This window comes from Cottoperca gobio, chromosome 20 (assembly GCF_900634415.1).
Source record: "Cottoperca gobio chromosome 20, fCotGob3.1, whole genome shotgun sequence".
NCBI lineage: Eukaryota > Metazoa > Chordata > Actinopteri > Perciformes > Bovichtidae > Cottoperca > Cottoperca gobio.
Genome location: NC_041374.1, coordinates 4,377,742 through 4,393,788, shown reverse-complemented (window position 1 = coordinate 4,393,788; position 16,047 = coordinate 4,377,742). Strand labels below are relative to the sequence as shown.

The 16,047-nt window shown below is 41.7% G+C and overlaps 2 protein-coding genes and 1 long non-coding RNA gene across 5 annotated transcripts in view; 2 read left to right on the top strand and 1 right to left on the bottom strand.

Moving 5' to 3' along the window:
* Window positions 1-120: 120 nt before the first annotated feature.
* LOC115025304 (zinc transporter ZIP12-like) lies at window positions 121-7,226 on the top strand. 3 transcript variants are annotated; one of them, XM_029457423.1, is made up of 13 exons: window positions 121-341; window positions 1,097-1,334; window positions 1,907-2,230; window positions 2,306-2,513; window positions 2,799-2,947; window positions 3,090-3,261; window positions 3,722-3,894; window positions 3,983-4,138; window positions 4,309-4,386; window positions 5,401-5,473; window positions 5,590-5,748; window positions 5,838-6,025; window positions 6,705-7,226. In XM_029457423.1, exons 2-13 carry the CDS (start codon window positions 1,110-1,112, stop codon window positions 6,831-6,833), a joined length of 2,034 nt encoding a protein of 677 aa, XP_029313283.1. In that variant the 5' UTR covers window positions 121-341; window positions 1,097-1,109; the 3' UTR covers window positions 6,834-7,226. The 3 variants fall into 3 exon arrangements, with proteins under 3 accessions (XP_029313283.1, XP_029313284.1, XP_029313285.1); XM_029457424.1 differs by lacking the exon at window positions 121-341 and having other exon boundaries at window positions 388-1,334; XM_029457425.1 differs by lacking the exons at window positions 121-341; window positions 1,097-1,334; window positions 1,907-2,230; ... (1 more) ...; window positions 2,799-2,947; window positions 3,090-3,261 and having other exon boundaries at window positions 3,728-3,894; window positions 4,012-4,138.
* On the bottom strand, window positions 7,156-10,510 carry LOC115025311 (uncharacterized). The gene is made up of 3 exons (XR_003834195.1): window positions 10,418-10,510; window positions 8,565-8,636; window positions 7,156-7,910 (listed from the first exon to the last, which is right to left on the bottom strand). It is a non-coding gene; the product is annotated as an uncharacterized LOC115025311 (long non-coding RNA).
* Window positions 10,268-16,047, top strand: part of cacnb2a (calcium channel, voltage-dependent, beta 2a) — a 50,387-nt gene continuing 44,607 nt past the window's right edge. The window contains 2 exon segments of the mRNA XM_029457422.1: window positions 10,268-10,720; window positions 12,568-12,660. Coding sequence (XP_029313282.1) covers window positions 10,637-10,720; window positions 12,568-12,660 — 177 coding nt within the window. The 5' untranslated portion in view covers window positions 10,268-10,636.

The window sequence follows — 16,047 nt, the reverse complement described above, 5'->3', positions numbered from 1 at the left end:
TAATTAGAACAAATCTCCTTTCAAATTTCAAAATTATTTGAGCTCAATTTCAAATGTTCTCTTCAGTATTACTCTGTCAGGCATCAGCCATTCAACCCCCCCTACCAGCGGCTGGCCACCCCCATTACCTAATGTTGAAAATGAGGCAGTGTTCTCCATGGAAACCGCAGCCCTCTGAGACTGTGGCAGCTAATCCTCAGGAGCTTACTCAACTCTTACTTCTCGTAAGAGGGTTTTAACAGCAGCACCAATGCCCAAGAATTCTTCTGTTTATCCCACTGGAGGAGGAAAACAAACCGTACAGCAGCTGAGAGGAGCAGAGGGTAGAACGATTTCCTCCGGTAGGCTTTTTTATCTATTCTATCTCAGGTATTACTGTAGCTTTAGTCCTCTTATTGCTCGGTCGGCGTGACCCGCAGGGTGCTACAGGGTGTACAGTGTGGGAGTATGCTGGAAAGCATTTTGTGAGAAGAGCTTGGCATGTTAGATCTTTGATGACTCAGAGATCATAGAGAACGTTACCAGTGCTTAAATGAGTATGTGTGTGTGTGTGTGTGTGTGTGTGTGTGTGTGAGGGGGGGCTCACTCGTACCAGCTCCCGTCTTGTTCTTGAAGAACTCACGTTACTAATAAGGGACACTGGTTCAGTATTTAGACCTTTATGACAGACTTTGTAGTCAGCTACTAACTGAAGAGGTTCAGCGTGACTTCTGTGGAGAACTATTTTGTTTTAGATGTGGATCTCTTGCTTTGTGTTAATAATAGCTTTTCCTTTCCTCAGCACCAATTATTTTCTCTCCCGTCTCCCTCTCCATGCCCCCTGCTCCCTGCCCCTGTGCTCTCTCACTTGCCTGCACTAATCCTTTTGTTGTGGACTGAGGGGCCCAGGTTTTGGCTGACCGTTCGCCACTGTAGGTCTGGTTCAGCTGAAGGGTGCCCACCGTCCTGTCCTCCGCCAGATCAGCCGGGCCTATTTTTAACACGTCTCACAGCTCTTCTTTTCTGGAAGCTTTCAGCTCTCTCCTCTCGGTCACCTTGATTCAAATTTCTCTCTCAGTTTTTGCCTGTTTGTCTCAATCAACTTCTTGTCGGACAGCCTTGGAAGGAACATGCACTTCAGGGGCAGTGCTCCCACTTTGCTGCTGTTTCTTTGTCTGCTGGAGGTGAGAGGGCAGAAGTACCTGCAGGAGACTCTCCGGGCCTTGGATCTGCCCCTGGATACCGACAAAGAGCCACAGCTGCAAAAGAACCACACCGGTATCCTGATCGCCAAGCTCCTCCAGGAGGTGCACTGCGCAGAGCGGACCGGCTCCTCTCAGGATGTCTGCAGCAAGGTAAGACCTTCACCTTCCTTACTGTTGTTGTCCAGCAACTTTTACATCCATATGCAAAATACTTATTATGTATTGATCCCATTCCTGCCTGCTTATTCTACAAAACATGCTTGTTACGGCTGGAATGTGAGTGAATGTGGAGGCTTAAGTCCTTGACCTCTGTGAGGCATTCATGCTGAGTGGCTTTAGATATCCTTCAGTTCAACATAACAAACTCTACAGTGGAGTGGAGTTAGAAGTACCTCACGTCTGTGCAGGCGGGTTGATTGACAATAGGATTGTGTGTGTCAAAAAATTAAGAGAGAAACTTTCTTCATTGCTTGCTAAAATGTCCGCTCTCTCTAACAAAGCATAGTGCTTCGCCCACTCTCTTAACCTTCTATATTTGTGTGTGGGCCTAATTGGCTACCATTTGTCTGAGAAGTACAGGGTATGCAGGGGGAAACAGGCCTCTTATCAAGCAGACTCCTCTAACACTCAATACTTACATGACCTGGTATTTTTACAAGTTTCTGTCCTTAAAATCAGCCTAAAATGATTTATTCTTCTTTCTTTTCCTGATCTTGTTACAGTGCCTGACACCAGAGGTAGCTCTCTCTGTGCTAGAGGATGACGGGAAGGCTTACCTCACTGAGAAGGACTTCCAGCGGATCTCCACTGTTCTGCTGTACTACATAATTAACTTGCAAGACCTGTGTGTGTCAAATGCTGCATCTCTTTCCCCGTCCTCCTCCTCCTCCTCCTCCTCCTTTGGGAACTATCAGTTCTACATTATGGCCCTCACCAATCTACACCCGGCTGAGGACAACCGCTTCCTATCATCCAGAGAAACAGAAAGTATTCTGCAGCTCATCAACCAGCACCCCTCCGATCGAGACGCCTCATCTGAGTTGCAAGTAAGGAATTTATATCTGAGAGATCTATCCCGTCTCGACCATCGGATATGATAATTTCACCTTTTGCTTCCACAGTGTATTGATGTCGCTCGCCTCCTTGAAGAAGTTGACGTGCAAGAAAATCCAGGTGCTAATGGGTCTTCTGTGCCCAAACTGGCTGCAGCCATCATCAGCCATATCCTGCAGGGCCACTGTTTCAGACTGAGGAAACTCCCGTCTCCTGCTTTCTTTACCGACTATATCTTTCAATCCCTAAATCGCACAAGTAACCTGCAGATGATAGGTACGTTCAAGAGCACAGTTGGCTTTTATATGCACATTTAACTTCATGACATTTGCTTTTTTATTTAAGGTTATGTGGGCCTCCGCTGGTATAAGGACTCACTGACCACAAACACTGCAATTTAATCTTATTCTCTTTCTGTGTTATTTAATCTGTTCTGCCACTGGGGGCATCTGAAACAAGCTATAAATAATCTATAATAATCTCAAAAAGGTATATTTTGTCCCAAACGTACACTGATTCGTTTGGTTGAATCACAGTATCATGACACAGTGATTTGCTTAGATTTGGAGGAGTTGCTTCATCAGCTGGGAGTAGGACGGGAAGCAGCGACACACTCTCACAACAAGAAGAGGCGGAGCTCACAGAAAGGGGGCGGGCCTCCACTGGATGGTTGCAACCATGAAATTGCAACGAGCAGAGACTGGGCACAGGTGAGGCGAATGTTTAATTTCGTTTAAAAGAGAATTGTATGCACAGAGAATAACAAGAAGATGCGTGCAGTTACTGTGAGGCTTGATTTGAAGTGCCTCCTACTCATCCACAAAATGTGTCTCTTTCTTTATATATAATCAGGTATGTTTTTCCGCCAATCAGCTGGTGGATATTTTTGCTCTGAACCATCACCTGCCAATTTCCAAGGAGCACTTCAGTCAAATGTGCCCAGCCATCATTCAGCAGTTGCTAGGCAATGCCTGCGAGTCTGCAGAGGAAAAAAGAAGAGGCTCGCTGCCCACTGCACTCGAGAGTAAGACACTTTACCTCATCGGCCTACACTCACTAATAAATACATTATTTGACAACAACTTTGCAGCTAAATCAATGACTTTTTTTACTGAATTGAGGAGGACCTTTTCCTTTAAATACTTTAGTTTTCAGTCATCGATTGAAGGTTTACCATCATTCTGGGAAAGAGAGCCACATACTACTGCAGGAAAGCATGCAAGACATTGGTTATGAATTACTTGTATAAGTTAGTGGCCTAAATAGTCCTTTTTCTATGAAAAGCGAGCAATGTTCTTTGGTTTATTACTCGAAAAGCGCATGGTCATCCCCAATAAAAGCTACAAATACTTACAAAAAGATAAAAAATGTAGTCTTTGTAAGACCTTCAGTGGCGTTTCCCTTCCTTTTATTTTGTGTTAGGATCAGGAAGAATATTATGAGAGGGAAATAATGTGTCTAAACGGTCCCCCCCCCCCCTGCAGAGTACGGCTACAGCACGGCTGCCGTCCTGCTCATCACGTTGGGCTCCATGTTCGGTATCTGCCTGATCTTCTTCAACTCCTGCCAGGAAACCTACACACTCATCCTGCAGCTGTTTGTGGGCCTGGCGGTGGGAACCCTCTCAGGAGATGCACTCCTGCACCTCATACCGCAGGTATAGGACACAGTCAAGCGTCACACGTGTATAAAGAAACTCTGTTGGAGTAAATGTCTAATTGTTTTCCTCTCTGTCTCCTTTGGAGATCCTTGGCCTCCATGATGACACTCACAGTCATGATGACGAACACTATACAGAAGGAAAGGAGTATCTGTGGAGGATTCTGGGCGTGATCGCAGGGATCTACAGCTTTTTCCTCATGGAAAGAATCTTTTCCTTATTTGTTCCCTCTCATGGTCATGTAAGAGTTTGGATTTGTGCAGCTTTTATCAATTTAATGACACAGATACTGACGGCACATGTGCTGACTGTCTTGAGTTTTCCAGGAACAGGCAACTTTGTGCCTCGTCTGAACTTTTGCAGAGCTGATTGTTGAGCAACAGTGGTTTCATGACTTTCCTTTGTCCGCAGGGTCACAGTGACCTTCCCTTAGAGCTCAACTGCAATGGCCAGTCACAGAGGGGCAAGTCCATCTCCACCATACAGCTGGTGAGTCATCACTACCAGGACTGAACCACTATGCTTTTTCTTTTTAAATATTGTTCTTGGCACAATAAATCTGATTCCCGTCAGCATCCCTGTTATTTAGCAACACAACAGTGCCACATATCAAGTGACTAGAAGAGAGAAACAAAAATATAAAGAAGGCTTTTGTGTGTGTGATAGTACCCTGTTCCAAATGGTTCATTTAATGTTTAACACCATTTCAAACATGTCTGTAATTTTGAAGTTTATTTTCCTCCTACTCACAAAGATATTATTATATTGTCACTTATCTTGATTCCTACTTTGCGCAACAAAGCTTCCTTTGCTCCCAAAAAAAACATGAAGCAGACGAGGTAGCGGCTACTAGTACGTTAAAACATTGGTTGAATATTGTGTTTGCTGAGTTATTAAAGTCAATATATTTTCATTCGCCCCAATGATGCTTCACTCCCACACTACTCCTCCAAGCCAAGCATCAAGAAAGCACTGATGCACTTGTTATGAACAATGGCGTTCTGCTAGAGGGCACTGTTGATAGCACCACAACCAGCCAATTACACAAGTTTATGTTTGCTCACATATACAACAGCATAACACCAGATATTAGAAATACAATGGATGTGACATGGATGGCCCAACCCTCATCTACTGTACATCAAGGATAGAATGAATCCATTGAATCCATGTTCACATTTAAACAAACTGACTGATGTTCACTTAAATCAATTGTCCTGCGCTGCTTTTATATAACAGGCCATGAAGCGTGGCGTGGGAGGGAGTGAAGGAACAGGGCAGGACGTAGGATGTTGGAGAATGAGAAGTATTGAATCATTCACAAAGCACTTCATGCTTGTGTTGAATACATACTTGAACTAGAACATTGTGGACACAGAGACTCACGTGGAAAGGGGACCTATTTCCAACCGTGCTTGTTACATAACAATATCTTGTTTTGGTGAATTCTTATTTTCTCAAATTGAAATCAAATCCCTCAAAATAATCCTCTGTATCCTGCAGGGCCCGGTGGATGACTTGGATTGCACAGAAGTATCTCCCGAACACGTAGACACGAGGAGCCCTTCACATCCGAGTAAGCTCCTTCAAAATGAGCTGAATGTGATGTACTTTGTAATTAGTCGCCTGGCATAACAGAGCGATTGTCACGGTCTGAGGATGAGCTTTACAGACTCCCTTTTGTGTTCCCAGGACAAGGGGTTCCTCTGCTGGCTGTGATGATAATCGTGGGAGACAGCCTCCATAACTTTGCCGATGGCCTGGTTGTCGGAGCGGCCTTCTCCTCTTCATCCGAGACTGGCATGGCGACCACCGTGGCCATCCTGTGTCACGAGATCCCGCACGAGATGGGTGAGAGGTCACGGTTGCTCACTTTTTTTTAATGTGTGAGGCCAGGAAACAATCTGCTTATCTTTTCTTTTCTGCTTTCTGTCTCAAAGGGGACTTTGCGGTGCTGTTGAGCTCTGGACTCTCAGTGAAGACTGCTGTGCTAATGAACTTTCTCAGCGCTCTGACCGCCTTCATGGGCCTCTACATCGGACTGTTTGTTTCCTCAGAAATGGAAGTGCAGCGGTGGATCTTCGCCGTTACCGCTGGGATTTTCCTCTATTTGTCACTGGTAGAAATGGTAAAGGAGTTTTATTAAAAAGGATAAATATTTTTGTTGTCGTCAACAAATCCCATGAAAAGACCAAAACCAATAATAAGTTGATCCTCATATGGTTTATTCAATCAGCCTTTTAAAAACACACCAATGAGCCACACTGCTGCACTGACCATGTTCCTTCGTCATAGACCTGAGCACTGTAGACCCCACATACATCTGCACTGATTCCAAACCAGGTGTACTTGTACCCCAAAAATACTTTAACTGTAACTCCTGAAAATCAAAAGTGCATAAAAACTAGTGAGAAAAAGCCAATAATAGCCTAAAAGGGACACATTTAATCTCACCTAATCTGTTTCCTTTGTCACAAACACTGAGCAATAAAATAAGACAACGACACATCTTCTTTGCAGCGTCCATGTTGTTTCCACATTACGACTTAAAGCTCATAAGCACACCCAAGTCGGAAGACTGACTTCCCAACTCGGGTATTTGGACCATCCGAGCCTTGGCGGAGGTCCATTCTAGTTTATTAAGAGGTGGACTCCCACATCATTGGTTTTGGTCTTTTCCTGGGTTTTCTTAACAATCGCAAAAATATTAAATAATGCCAGTATTTCTTTAAAAAAGAAAAATCTCCTTTCTCACCAATCGTTACTAAATAGTTCATTTATAAACACATTTGTGTCTTTTCTTTCAGCTTCCAGAGATGAATCGAGTGAAGACAGACAGACCGTGCCTCCTGTTTCTCCTGCAGAACCTCGGGCTGCTGATGGGTTGGGCCTGTCTTCTGCTCCTCGCACTCTTTGAACATAAACTCAAATTCTAAATGCAGTGTACGTGAGTGGTGACGTGTATCTCTTCGCACAGGGTTGAGCCAAAAACAAATGTTGACTTGTTTTCTAGGGTTTTATTTTATTTTCTATTTGAAAGTCTTAGTGAGTGCAACCAGGATGTTAGTATTTCAGGATGTTGTAGTCTCAGCACTGGATGGTAAATGTGCGTTAGCTGTATGAATTATCTCTTTTTTTTTTTTATACTTGATGATTTATTTTTGTATGTTAGGGACACTTAATAGTTTAAACTCTGATAATTACCTTATTTGACAGATTCAGGTAGAATTTAGCATTTTTGTTTTTCTGTGAAATATCTACACGGCCTCAGACAATCAAATAATTTGATTAACTATAAGCAAAATATAAAGTAAATCTACTGGTCTATATGCTGCTGATGTCAGTGTCTTTATACTGATAGGGCAATGTGTCATTTAAAAAGTCATCAAGTCCATGAAGGATTTTGAACAATGTCTGATTTTATATATCAAATCGGGTAATCCTTTATATTAGAGGTTTTGTCATTTCTGAAGATTTGCCAAGAACTGCGACATTTGGAATACTTGTAAGAAAAATGGAGATAAGTGTCCATTTAGTACACTTCCAGTTTAATAATGGGCACTCTGGTGATTAGTATTGCCCTTCCACAAATTGAAGGACTCACAAAAAACACATGTGCCAATTTATAAAGTTCTTTTCAGGAAACTTCCTCGGGAATTATTACCATTACAAAACCTTAACTTAAACTTATAACTAGACCTAATTGGCTTAATGAGAAGCTCTTATATTAGGTGGACTAATACCTCTTGGTTACACATAAGCTGCCCTAAAATACGTTTATTTTTGAAGCCCCGTTTAGAGAAATGGTGCTCTCTTACAGCTTCTCATCTCAGAGGCATTGTTCTTTGTTTTTGAGGCCTCTCTGTGATCCAATATGAGGGCACTTCCACCCACCTGAGCTACTTGTTCTCTTTATCCACCAACATGGATGACTAACGCTCGCTGTTCAAGACAGAAACTCCGGAGCGATCCGGCCCACACAGCGCGCACGCTCTTTACCGGCCAGAGTGGGCCTGCAGAAGGAGGTGGAGGAAGAAGAGAATACGAGGAATACATCAGTACAATGAGATAAATGACACAGTAAATCAACTTATTGTGAGATTGAAAGAGAGTGGGTTTAAGAGAAAATGTTCCTGCTTTTAATCAGCTTGCTGTGATTACATTCTGGTTCTCTCTGCATCAACATATTTCTGTCAAATTTTGAACAAACAGCTGTCGAGCATTTGCTTTATTTGTGTTGGGGATTAGTTTCATTGCACAATTTGCACGGGGGATTATGTTAATTTTCCAATGCAAGCTTACTATCAAAGTGCAAAGTCAGTTGTGTTGACAGTGTCATGAGATTATTTGGCTATCACATCAGAAAAAGCTGACACCATTTATTGTGACTTCCCGAGTAATGTTCAAACAATAGCAGGAAGCTCGTTGCTTTTTCTCTTATTCTAGCATTTTTGCTGTTATTTTGGAAATACCAACCCCATTGGCATTTCCAGGAAAGCTTCAGGACTACTGCCGTGTGTGTGTGCGCGTGAATTTTCTTTTTTGTCTTTGCATCTAAGAGGCATTTTTTGGCATGTTTGCGTCTTTTCAAGGCAACTGCTGCCAGGATGGAGGAAGGAAAGGCTTTTTATCTGGACCATGTTGGTGTGAGCTCTGAGTATCCTCACTTGCTCATCAGAGACCTGTCAGAAGAAGAGTTCAGCCAGCGGGGTCATCAGGGCAGCAGAACATGGGAAATGCTAAGAGAGAGAGACAAACAAAAGGAAATGTAAAAGTGGGCTGACTTAAAAGCATCCTTTCCACCTGTTATTGTTACCACACAAAACCTGGGATCCACTTATAGTTACTGCTAGCATAGCATTTTAGTTGTGGTCACAAACCTTGACTTACAAAGTATTTTTCTTAATTAAATGTAAAATAATATATGAAAAGCAGCAATTGTGTCTCTTGAGTCTCTAGTTTAAAGTAGTGAACTTTTACCAGCAGCTCTATACCTCCTTCTGTTGGTCCATAAACATTTCCCCACCCTTTGACCGGCCACAGTTTTTGCCCCAGGAGGCTGAAATGTGGCATTGAGGTCAATATTGGTGAGGTTGTGTGTGTGTGTGTGTGTGTGTGTGTGTGTGTGTGTGTGTGTGTGTGTGTGAATGCGTGGATGAATGCCCGTTCGTGATCGCAGCTATTGCGTATTCACACTTGTTTTAAATGATCAAAATCACAGCAGCAGAGGCTGAGGTATCCTGACTTTTAGTCCGTATAGGATCCCAGAAACACTGGATACTACATTTCCCATAAAGCAACTCAACGGCCTCTTTCATTAGACCATCCGTGCCTGGTAAACACCCACAGCCATAGAAGACTGTTTTCACATGCCGAATTGTACTAGCAATGTCTAAGTACACTGACTGTAAAACTAGTGGAGTGGCCCTTTAAAATGCAAATGCCCACGAAACCACTAGAGGGCAATAATGAATAACAAAACTTTAGACTTGTCTGAGGAAGGGGTTCACTTCAGATGCAGTATTTGGTTTGAATTGTCTCATTTCAGTAGATATAGCGCTGAATACAGGGCAAAACAACATGTAAACATCCACGTGTCTGTTCCATTAGACTGCATGACAGACAGAGAGGCACTAAGAGGATGCAGTACTGTTCCCTCGCCTCTGTGGAGGACTCACCTGAACAGGTGCAAAATATTCTGTTTTAGCAAAAGTCCCACTTTAATTTAGAGCTGAAACAATTAGTTGATTAATCGATTAGCTGTATCTGCAACAATTTTGGTAATTGATTAATCGTTACACTTGCTCAATCGAGCAAAGAATTACAAATATTTTCTGGTAGCAGCTTTTCAAATGTGAAGATGTGTCTGTTTTATATCATTGTACATTGAATATATTTGGATGTTTGACTGCTGGTCGGACAAAACAACACATTTGAAGATGTCACCTTGGATTTTTATTTTTTTTACATTTCATAAACTAAACAATTAATTGATTAATTTAATAAAAAATAGGTAGATGAAGAGCTACTTTAATTCATTCATTCATATGGACTGCAGTCGAAAACTCTTTAAACCCATCAGGCTCAACAATAACGTTAAAGTACACATTTCATCATCATCATTGTGAAATATATACTTTAAATAGTCATGTATACACACATATACTGTACATATTCAGCTTCTTTATGTATTTAAAGTGACCAAATACATAAAACATTCAATATTATTCCAGCATGTTGTTGTTGTTCATGGTTGCTTTAAAATATATATATATATATATATTTATTTATGTATGTGACTCTAATGTAAAAAGGCATCATATTCATATTGTGTGCTTGGAAGCTGCACATCCTTTTGTGCTGTGAGAAGGCAGAGGTGTTGGCGTTGGATGAGGGCGCATGGAGCAGCCAGTGTGGGTACAGTAGGAGGGCTCTGTGATGCTGAAGAGAGGCTATCATATCCCAGAATACAAATCATCATCACCATCATCTGAACTAGAAGAAAAACTGCTTTACAAACCTCTTCCGCACAAGCTCCTCCTTTAAACCTCCTGTCTCAAACTTGAAGATTAGCGGTGCCAGTTTAGCAGCAGCGGTGCCTCGTTTTCTTCTTGTGAACCGGTGACTCATTCAGAAATATTAAAAAGAAAATGCGGTTTATCTTTAATGGTGGACACAGCTGGGGCCACTGTCCAAGCACAGAGATTTTGTTGAACATTTGCTTTTATCAAATGGTGTAATGGTCGTCAACAATACTCCAAAAACAAAAGCAGCAACACCTCTGGACAACCACATGGACTCGCTTGAACATCCGATGTTACAAGTAAGTTAATTCAAATTTAAATGACACTGAGTTTTATTTAAAAGCTTGTTGTAGTTGTCTGAAGTTAGCTTAGCATGGGAAATAAGCAGGTCAACTTTAGCTCACCTGTCCACTTCCTCGCGCCTATTGGTGGCTGATAAATTAAGTTTTGATTACGTATTAGCCGCGAGGACATCACCTCGTGAGTGCCCGTTTTTAAATTCTAACGGTTAATTTTAATTCAAAATGTCGTCCAAGCTGTTTGAATCTTTATATTTTTGTCATTTAGCCAAGTATCTGTTTTAAACTCGGTAGCTTACTTCAAATATATGTCAAATATGAGAAACGTTTTAACTTTTTATTTGGTTTCTAAACTAACAACTGTCGGCTACCTTTTACATTTTTAGATGACACCATTTTAGTCCAGTGTTGGAAGCTTCCTTTAAAGTGAAAGTAGTAATACCCCAATACAAAAATAAACCATTACAAGTAAAAGTCCTTATTTATCTATCAACAAAATGTACAAATAGTATCAGAAGTAGGCCTACTCATTATGTTTTATTGATGTTAGCTGCTCTAAGTAAAGCTAATTTCAAATACTGTTGGGTGGTTTGAATTCTAACAATATCATATTTCAATAATTTATCAGATATTTGGAATAAATGTAGTGGAAAATGTGCCTCTGAACTGTAGTAGAAATGATAAACTAGCTTAAAATATAAAGTAAATGTGTGTTCCACCTTTGTTTTACTCTATGAAAACATATGCTATTACAAGATGTTCAGGAAGCCTCGGGTAAAATACAAAATGATGGATTATACATTATCTTTCTTATGCAGTAAAGAGCATTTATTCTACATGTATTGTGTTGTACTGTTTAGCTTATTTATGTAAATGTAACCTCATCCTGTTCCTCCAGACTCTTTGCAGCTTAAACTGTTCTACATAACTGGCTCCTAAGAAACTGTCAGAATATCTCGCTGTCTCTTTTTATATGCATGATTAGCATGTCCCGGGGAAATGGGCTGGAATAAAAAGGCAGATTTGAAATGAATTTATGTTTTACAGTTGCTATTAGCAACACATGCTGTTTGAACACTTGAGCTGAGTGCATTACTTATCATATCAGCTTGCATATTAGAGACCACCTACATAATTACCATTGTTTTTGTAATACCTGTCATAATGTTACACTTCAAATAAAACATTGAAAGTGGTACTTAACTAATTGAACTAGCAATGAGGCTCTATGTCTACACTGAAAGGATAGCTTCACATTTTTTAAAGCTCGTGTTTAAACAATACTTACATACCCATATGTACATTGAGCGCTGACAGTTAGTCGGTTTGAACATTAACAGAAAAATAACTTTTTTTTGGCTACTGATAAATATTATGGGCTTTAACCAACAGTTATTTTCATTATCGATTAATGAAAATAACCATTTTTTTCTCAATTAATTTAACTAACTGTCCACAACCCAAATCTATTTGGTTCACTATGGTATTAAAGATAAAAAATGATCAGATTCTGGAGGCTGAATCTTAATGTTTATGCAGAATTTCTGCTGAAAAAATTACTTGAACGATTATCAAATAGTTGGCAATTAATTTTCTGTTGATTGACTAGCCTAATTGTTGCAGCTCTAAATAGTTCTCTTCATATTTCAAGCAAAAATGGAAAATATTCTCTGGTTGCAGCTTCTCTACTGTGAGTATTTGCAGCCTTTTTTCTTCTCCTGATGACCAGTATGGACAAGAGGAACTATAACGGCAACAAAAAAACTGTCAATGTACTTATGGGAATCTGTGAAAGACGAGGATCTCTTCTTTAACAATGTCGCTCTTTCCTTTTTGGCTCTCTGTAGTCTCAAGGCAAAGGAGCTCGAAGAAAAGGTCGATTTAAAGGTTCAGATGGCAGCACCTCCTCCGACACCACAACCAACAGCCTTGTTCGCCAGGTAAGGATGGCTTAAGAGTTAGCCTCCAGTCTTTGGTTAAATCCGGACGGGGATTTGTTGCATGTCCTATCCCGACGAGGTCCAAGGATGATGCATCAGGTCATTTTGTGCACCATACAAGAATATCATAATGAGTAATACAATTTCCTGGATACAGTTGCTTCATTCAGGAATGCAACTTGTGTGTGTGCCAGAGTGTGTGTTTATCCCTGACGGTAAATGCAAACTGGCATAAGAGCCCTGCCTCAGTCATCATCATCCATCAGGGATGAGATGTGCATTGCAGTGAAAGCCCTCTGTAAACACTGTTGGGTACAGTATGTTAAGTGGAGGCCTCTCCTCTGTGCTGCATCCTCAGCAGTGACACAGTGGCCTGTTATAAAGCAGACCCTGTGAGGTACACACTCAACGTGTCTGGTATTTGTTGAGCAGACCTGCAAGGAACAGGATGGGCCGGGTTAAGGATGCGCGCCCCTGCCTAAATGTTTCTGCCTTTTTTGGAGGAGGCACACATCGCCTCTTCTTTGGCACGGCAGCGGCATAGTGACGGGAAGCGGGAGGAGATCAGAGAAAGAAGAAAAAAAACCGGCACCTCCCGGTCTGCTGTGTGCTTTGTCTCAAGGCCGTGGAGAACTTCTGCATAAGCTGCTATCATAATCGGCTAAGGAGGAGCTGCTTGGTGAGAAATTGCCTGATTTTTACTACCACCCATGGGAGCTTGTGCCCATTCCCACAGTCCTGTCACCAAATGAGGAGTTCCCCCCTTGAGTCATCACAGATAAACTCAATTAGGCTGAGAGTGAGCGTCTTTCTGCCACGTAGCGCCACATCCTACAGAAATGAGAGGCCATTAAAGTAAGAGACGGTAAAGGGGTGGGCTGAAAGTGGAGGAGTAATGTGTTTCAGGGTCAATGAGTCCCTCGCATGCCGAGCAGAAATATCCCCTTTTAGATATTTGCCGCAAGAGGGCCCCAGAAATAGCAGACCTGCCAGTAACTTCCCCTCTGTTTGGATAATAATGTAAATACTGTTTTTCATTTGTGTTATCATAACGGCAGTTTTTATCTGACCTTATTTCCCTCGCCCTCATGCTCAATCACACTGCCTGTGATTATTTCACTTTTCACAGAAGGACGTAATATTTCGATCGCTAAACTAGCACCATCCCGGGAAAGTATGAAGCTAACCTTTTTGTGTGGCTATCTCACTGCCTATTCATCAATCTGTCATTTGCTTCATGGTTCTCTTTGTTTTATCCTCGTCTCCGTAGTCAAAGCCGCTGTTTGCATGACTGGATTTTTATATGGTGTATATTTTCTTTTGCTCTCCCTCATAGTCCTGGCATTCCTGTAGGCATCTTAAGAACAGCTGAGGCTGGTCAAGGTCAGTTTGCGATCGATCCGTCCGCCGCTCCGAACGTCATAAAAATGGCTGCATATAAACAGCTCCTAAAAGACAGAATTACTCATGCTGCTAGAGAGCTAGGGGGCAGAGGGCAGACAGAGAGTAGGTTGAAAGAGAAAGGATGAGAGACGTTCTCTGTGGTCGCAGCCTGATGCCCGGGGGAGTATGGAGGAGGCTGGGAAGGGTGGAGGTCCAGGCCAGACAAGATCGCTCAGCCGTGGGAGTAGTGAGGTCAGTGTCGAACTGGAGCTCGACTCTCCATTGAGAAGGAAGAAGGGCAGAACTGTCATACATTTGTCAGCAAACCTCAGCATCAGGTGGAGGGTTTATTTTTATTAATGTGGGGGTGGACTCGTTCTGCAGTGTAAGCAAAGAAATCATCTCGCAAAACATTTTGTGATTTGCGCTGCACCGTCCATCTGTTTATGCACCTCGAGGGGCTACAGTTGCTAATAAATAGTATTGAGATTATGATCGTGTGCTCTACATCATTGTTTTAGCACTCTGCATGGATTTCCTTTTACAGTCCAGACTTTTACGTCAACCCATTTCTCAGGAAGCAGAAAAACAGATGTTTTAGCATCCGTTAAAGGAAGTAGTTAAAGGAATAGTTTGACTTTTTGGTAAATATGCTAATTCGCTTTCTTGGCGAGAGTTTAGTAATACATTTTATTTATAAGCGCACTTTTCATTTGCGTAAACTAAACTCAAAGTGCTCAAACAGCTAGCCTGGCTCTGTACAAAGGTTACAAAATCTGCATGCCAGCACCTCTAAAGCTCTCTAATTAACACCTTATATCTTGTTGACAAGAACAATAACGCACAAGCCTTGAGTGCTGTATCTTCTGATCATTTTGGAAACTCAATACTGCCCATAGGTGTAAATGTGAGTGATTGTCCATCTGTAGACTGGCATTGTGTTAAGAGAGTCTGCCTTGTGCCTAATGCTTCCTGGGAAACGATCCAGCCCCCCATGACTCTGAATAATAATAAACTTTCTTTATTTAGCACTTCTCTGAAAACAGAGTTAACAAAGTGCTTCACAGAGAGTGAGAAACAAAGCTCGGAGCAAACGACAAGATTAAACACAACAGGAAGAACGGCTTGAAAGCAAGTCTTCAAAAGCAGTGAAATTAAAAAAAGACTGACTGCGAGCATGTTGGGCTGTGCAAAAAAATATATCTATTGATGAATAAACTTATTTTTTTTAAATTGCTGTGAAACTGAATCGCTCCCCTTGGGGATGATGAAAGAAAAGTAAAACAACAACAACAATAGAATAAGATCAGGCACTAAAATGACTGAATCGGTTCAATATCAAATCACCTGCCAAAAACGATTTTAAGGACTCACGGGAGGAAACCTTGAACGAGACTTCTGCTGCATTAGAAACAATATACAGTAACCATGAGGATCTGAGTAGTTGAAACTGTGATTTGCATAACCGGCAGAGTGTTATGTCATAATTAACCTCCTGCTGCTTCCCACACTCGCACTGTTTATGTAAATGTTTGCACCAGGCTCTGTATCGCCTCCACCTCCACCTCCATCTCTATACAACACTGTGTCTTGTTGTCTCCCACTGCAGCAGCTTTTCTATGGCACACTGTTGTATGTCCACCTTGTCTTGTCTGCTCCGTCTGTACATTCAGGCTGGAGAAATGGATTTGGTGATGGCAGGAAACCCTTTCTGATTGTGGGCATTTTTACTGTTCACCGTCCTCTAGAGTGCTTTTTTCTTCTTGATGGACAGAAGGGGGTGACGCAAAAAGCTTACTCTGATACTTATCAGATCTGGCAACCCGTGACTTTTTATGTAACCGATACTAGTGCCATGCTGAAGTTCAACACTAACCCTGCAGAACTTTTTCTGAACTGTCAACAACGTATGTCATAGTTTTCCAAGATATTTCTGGAGAGACATATGTTCTGGCATCAAACTGCAGTAATGATGCCCGGGGTTAAACACTGGAAATGTGGAAA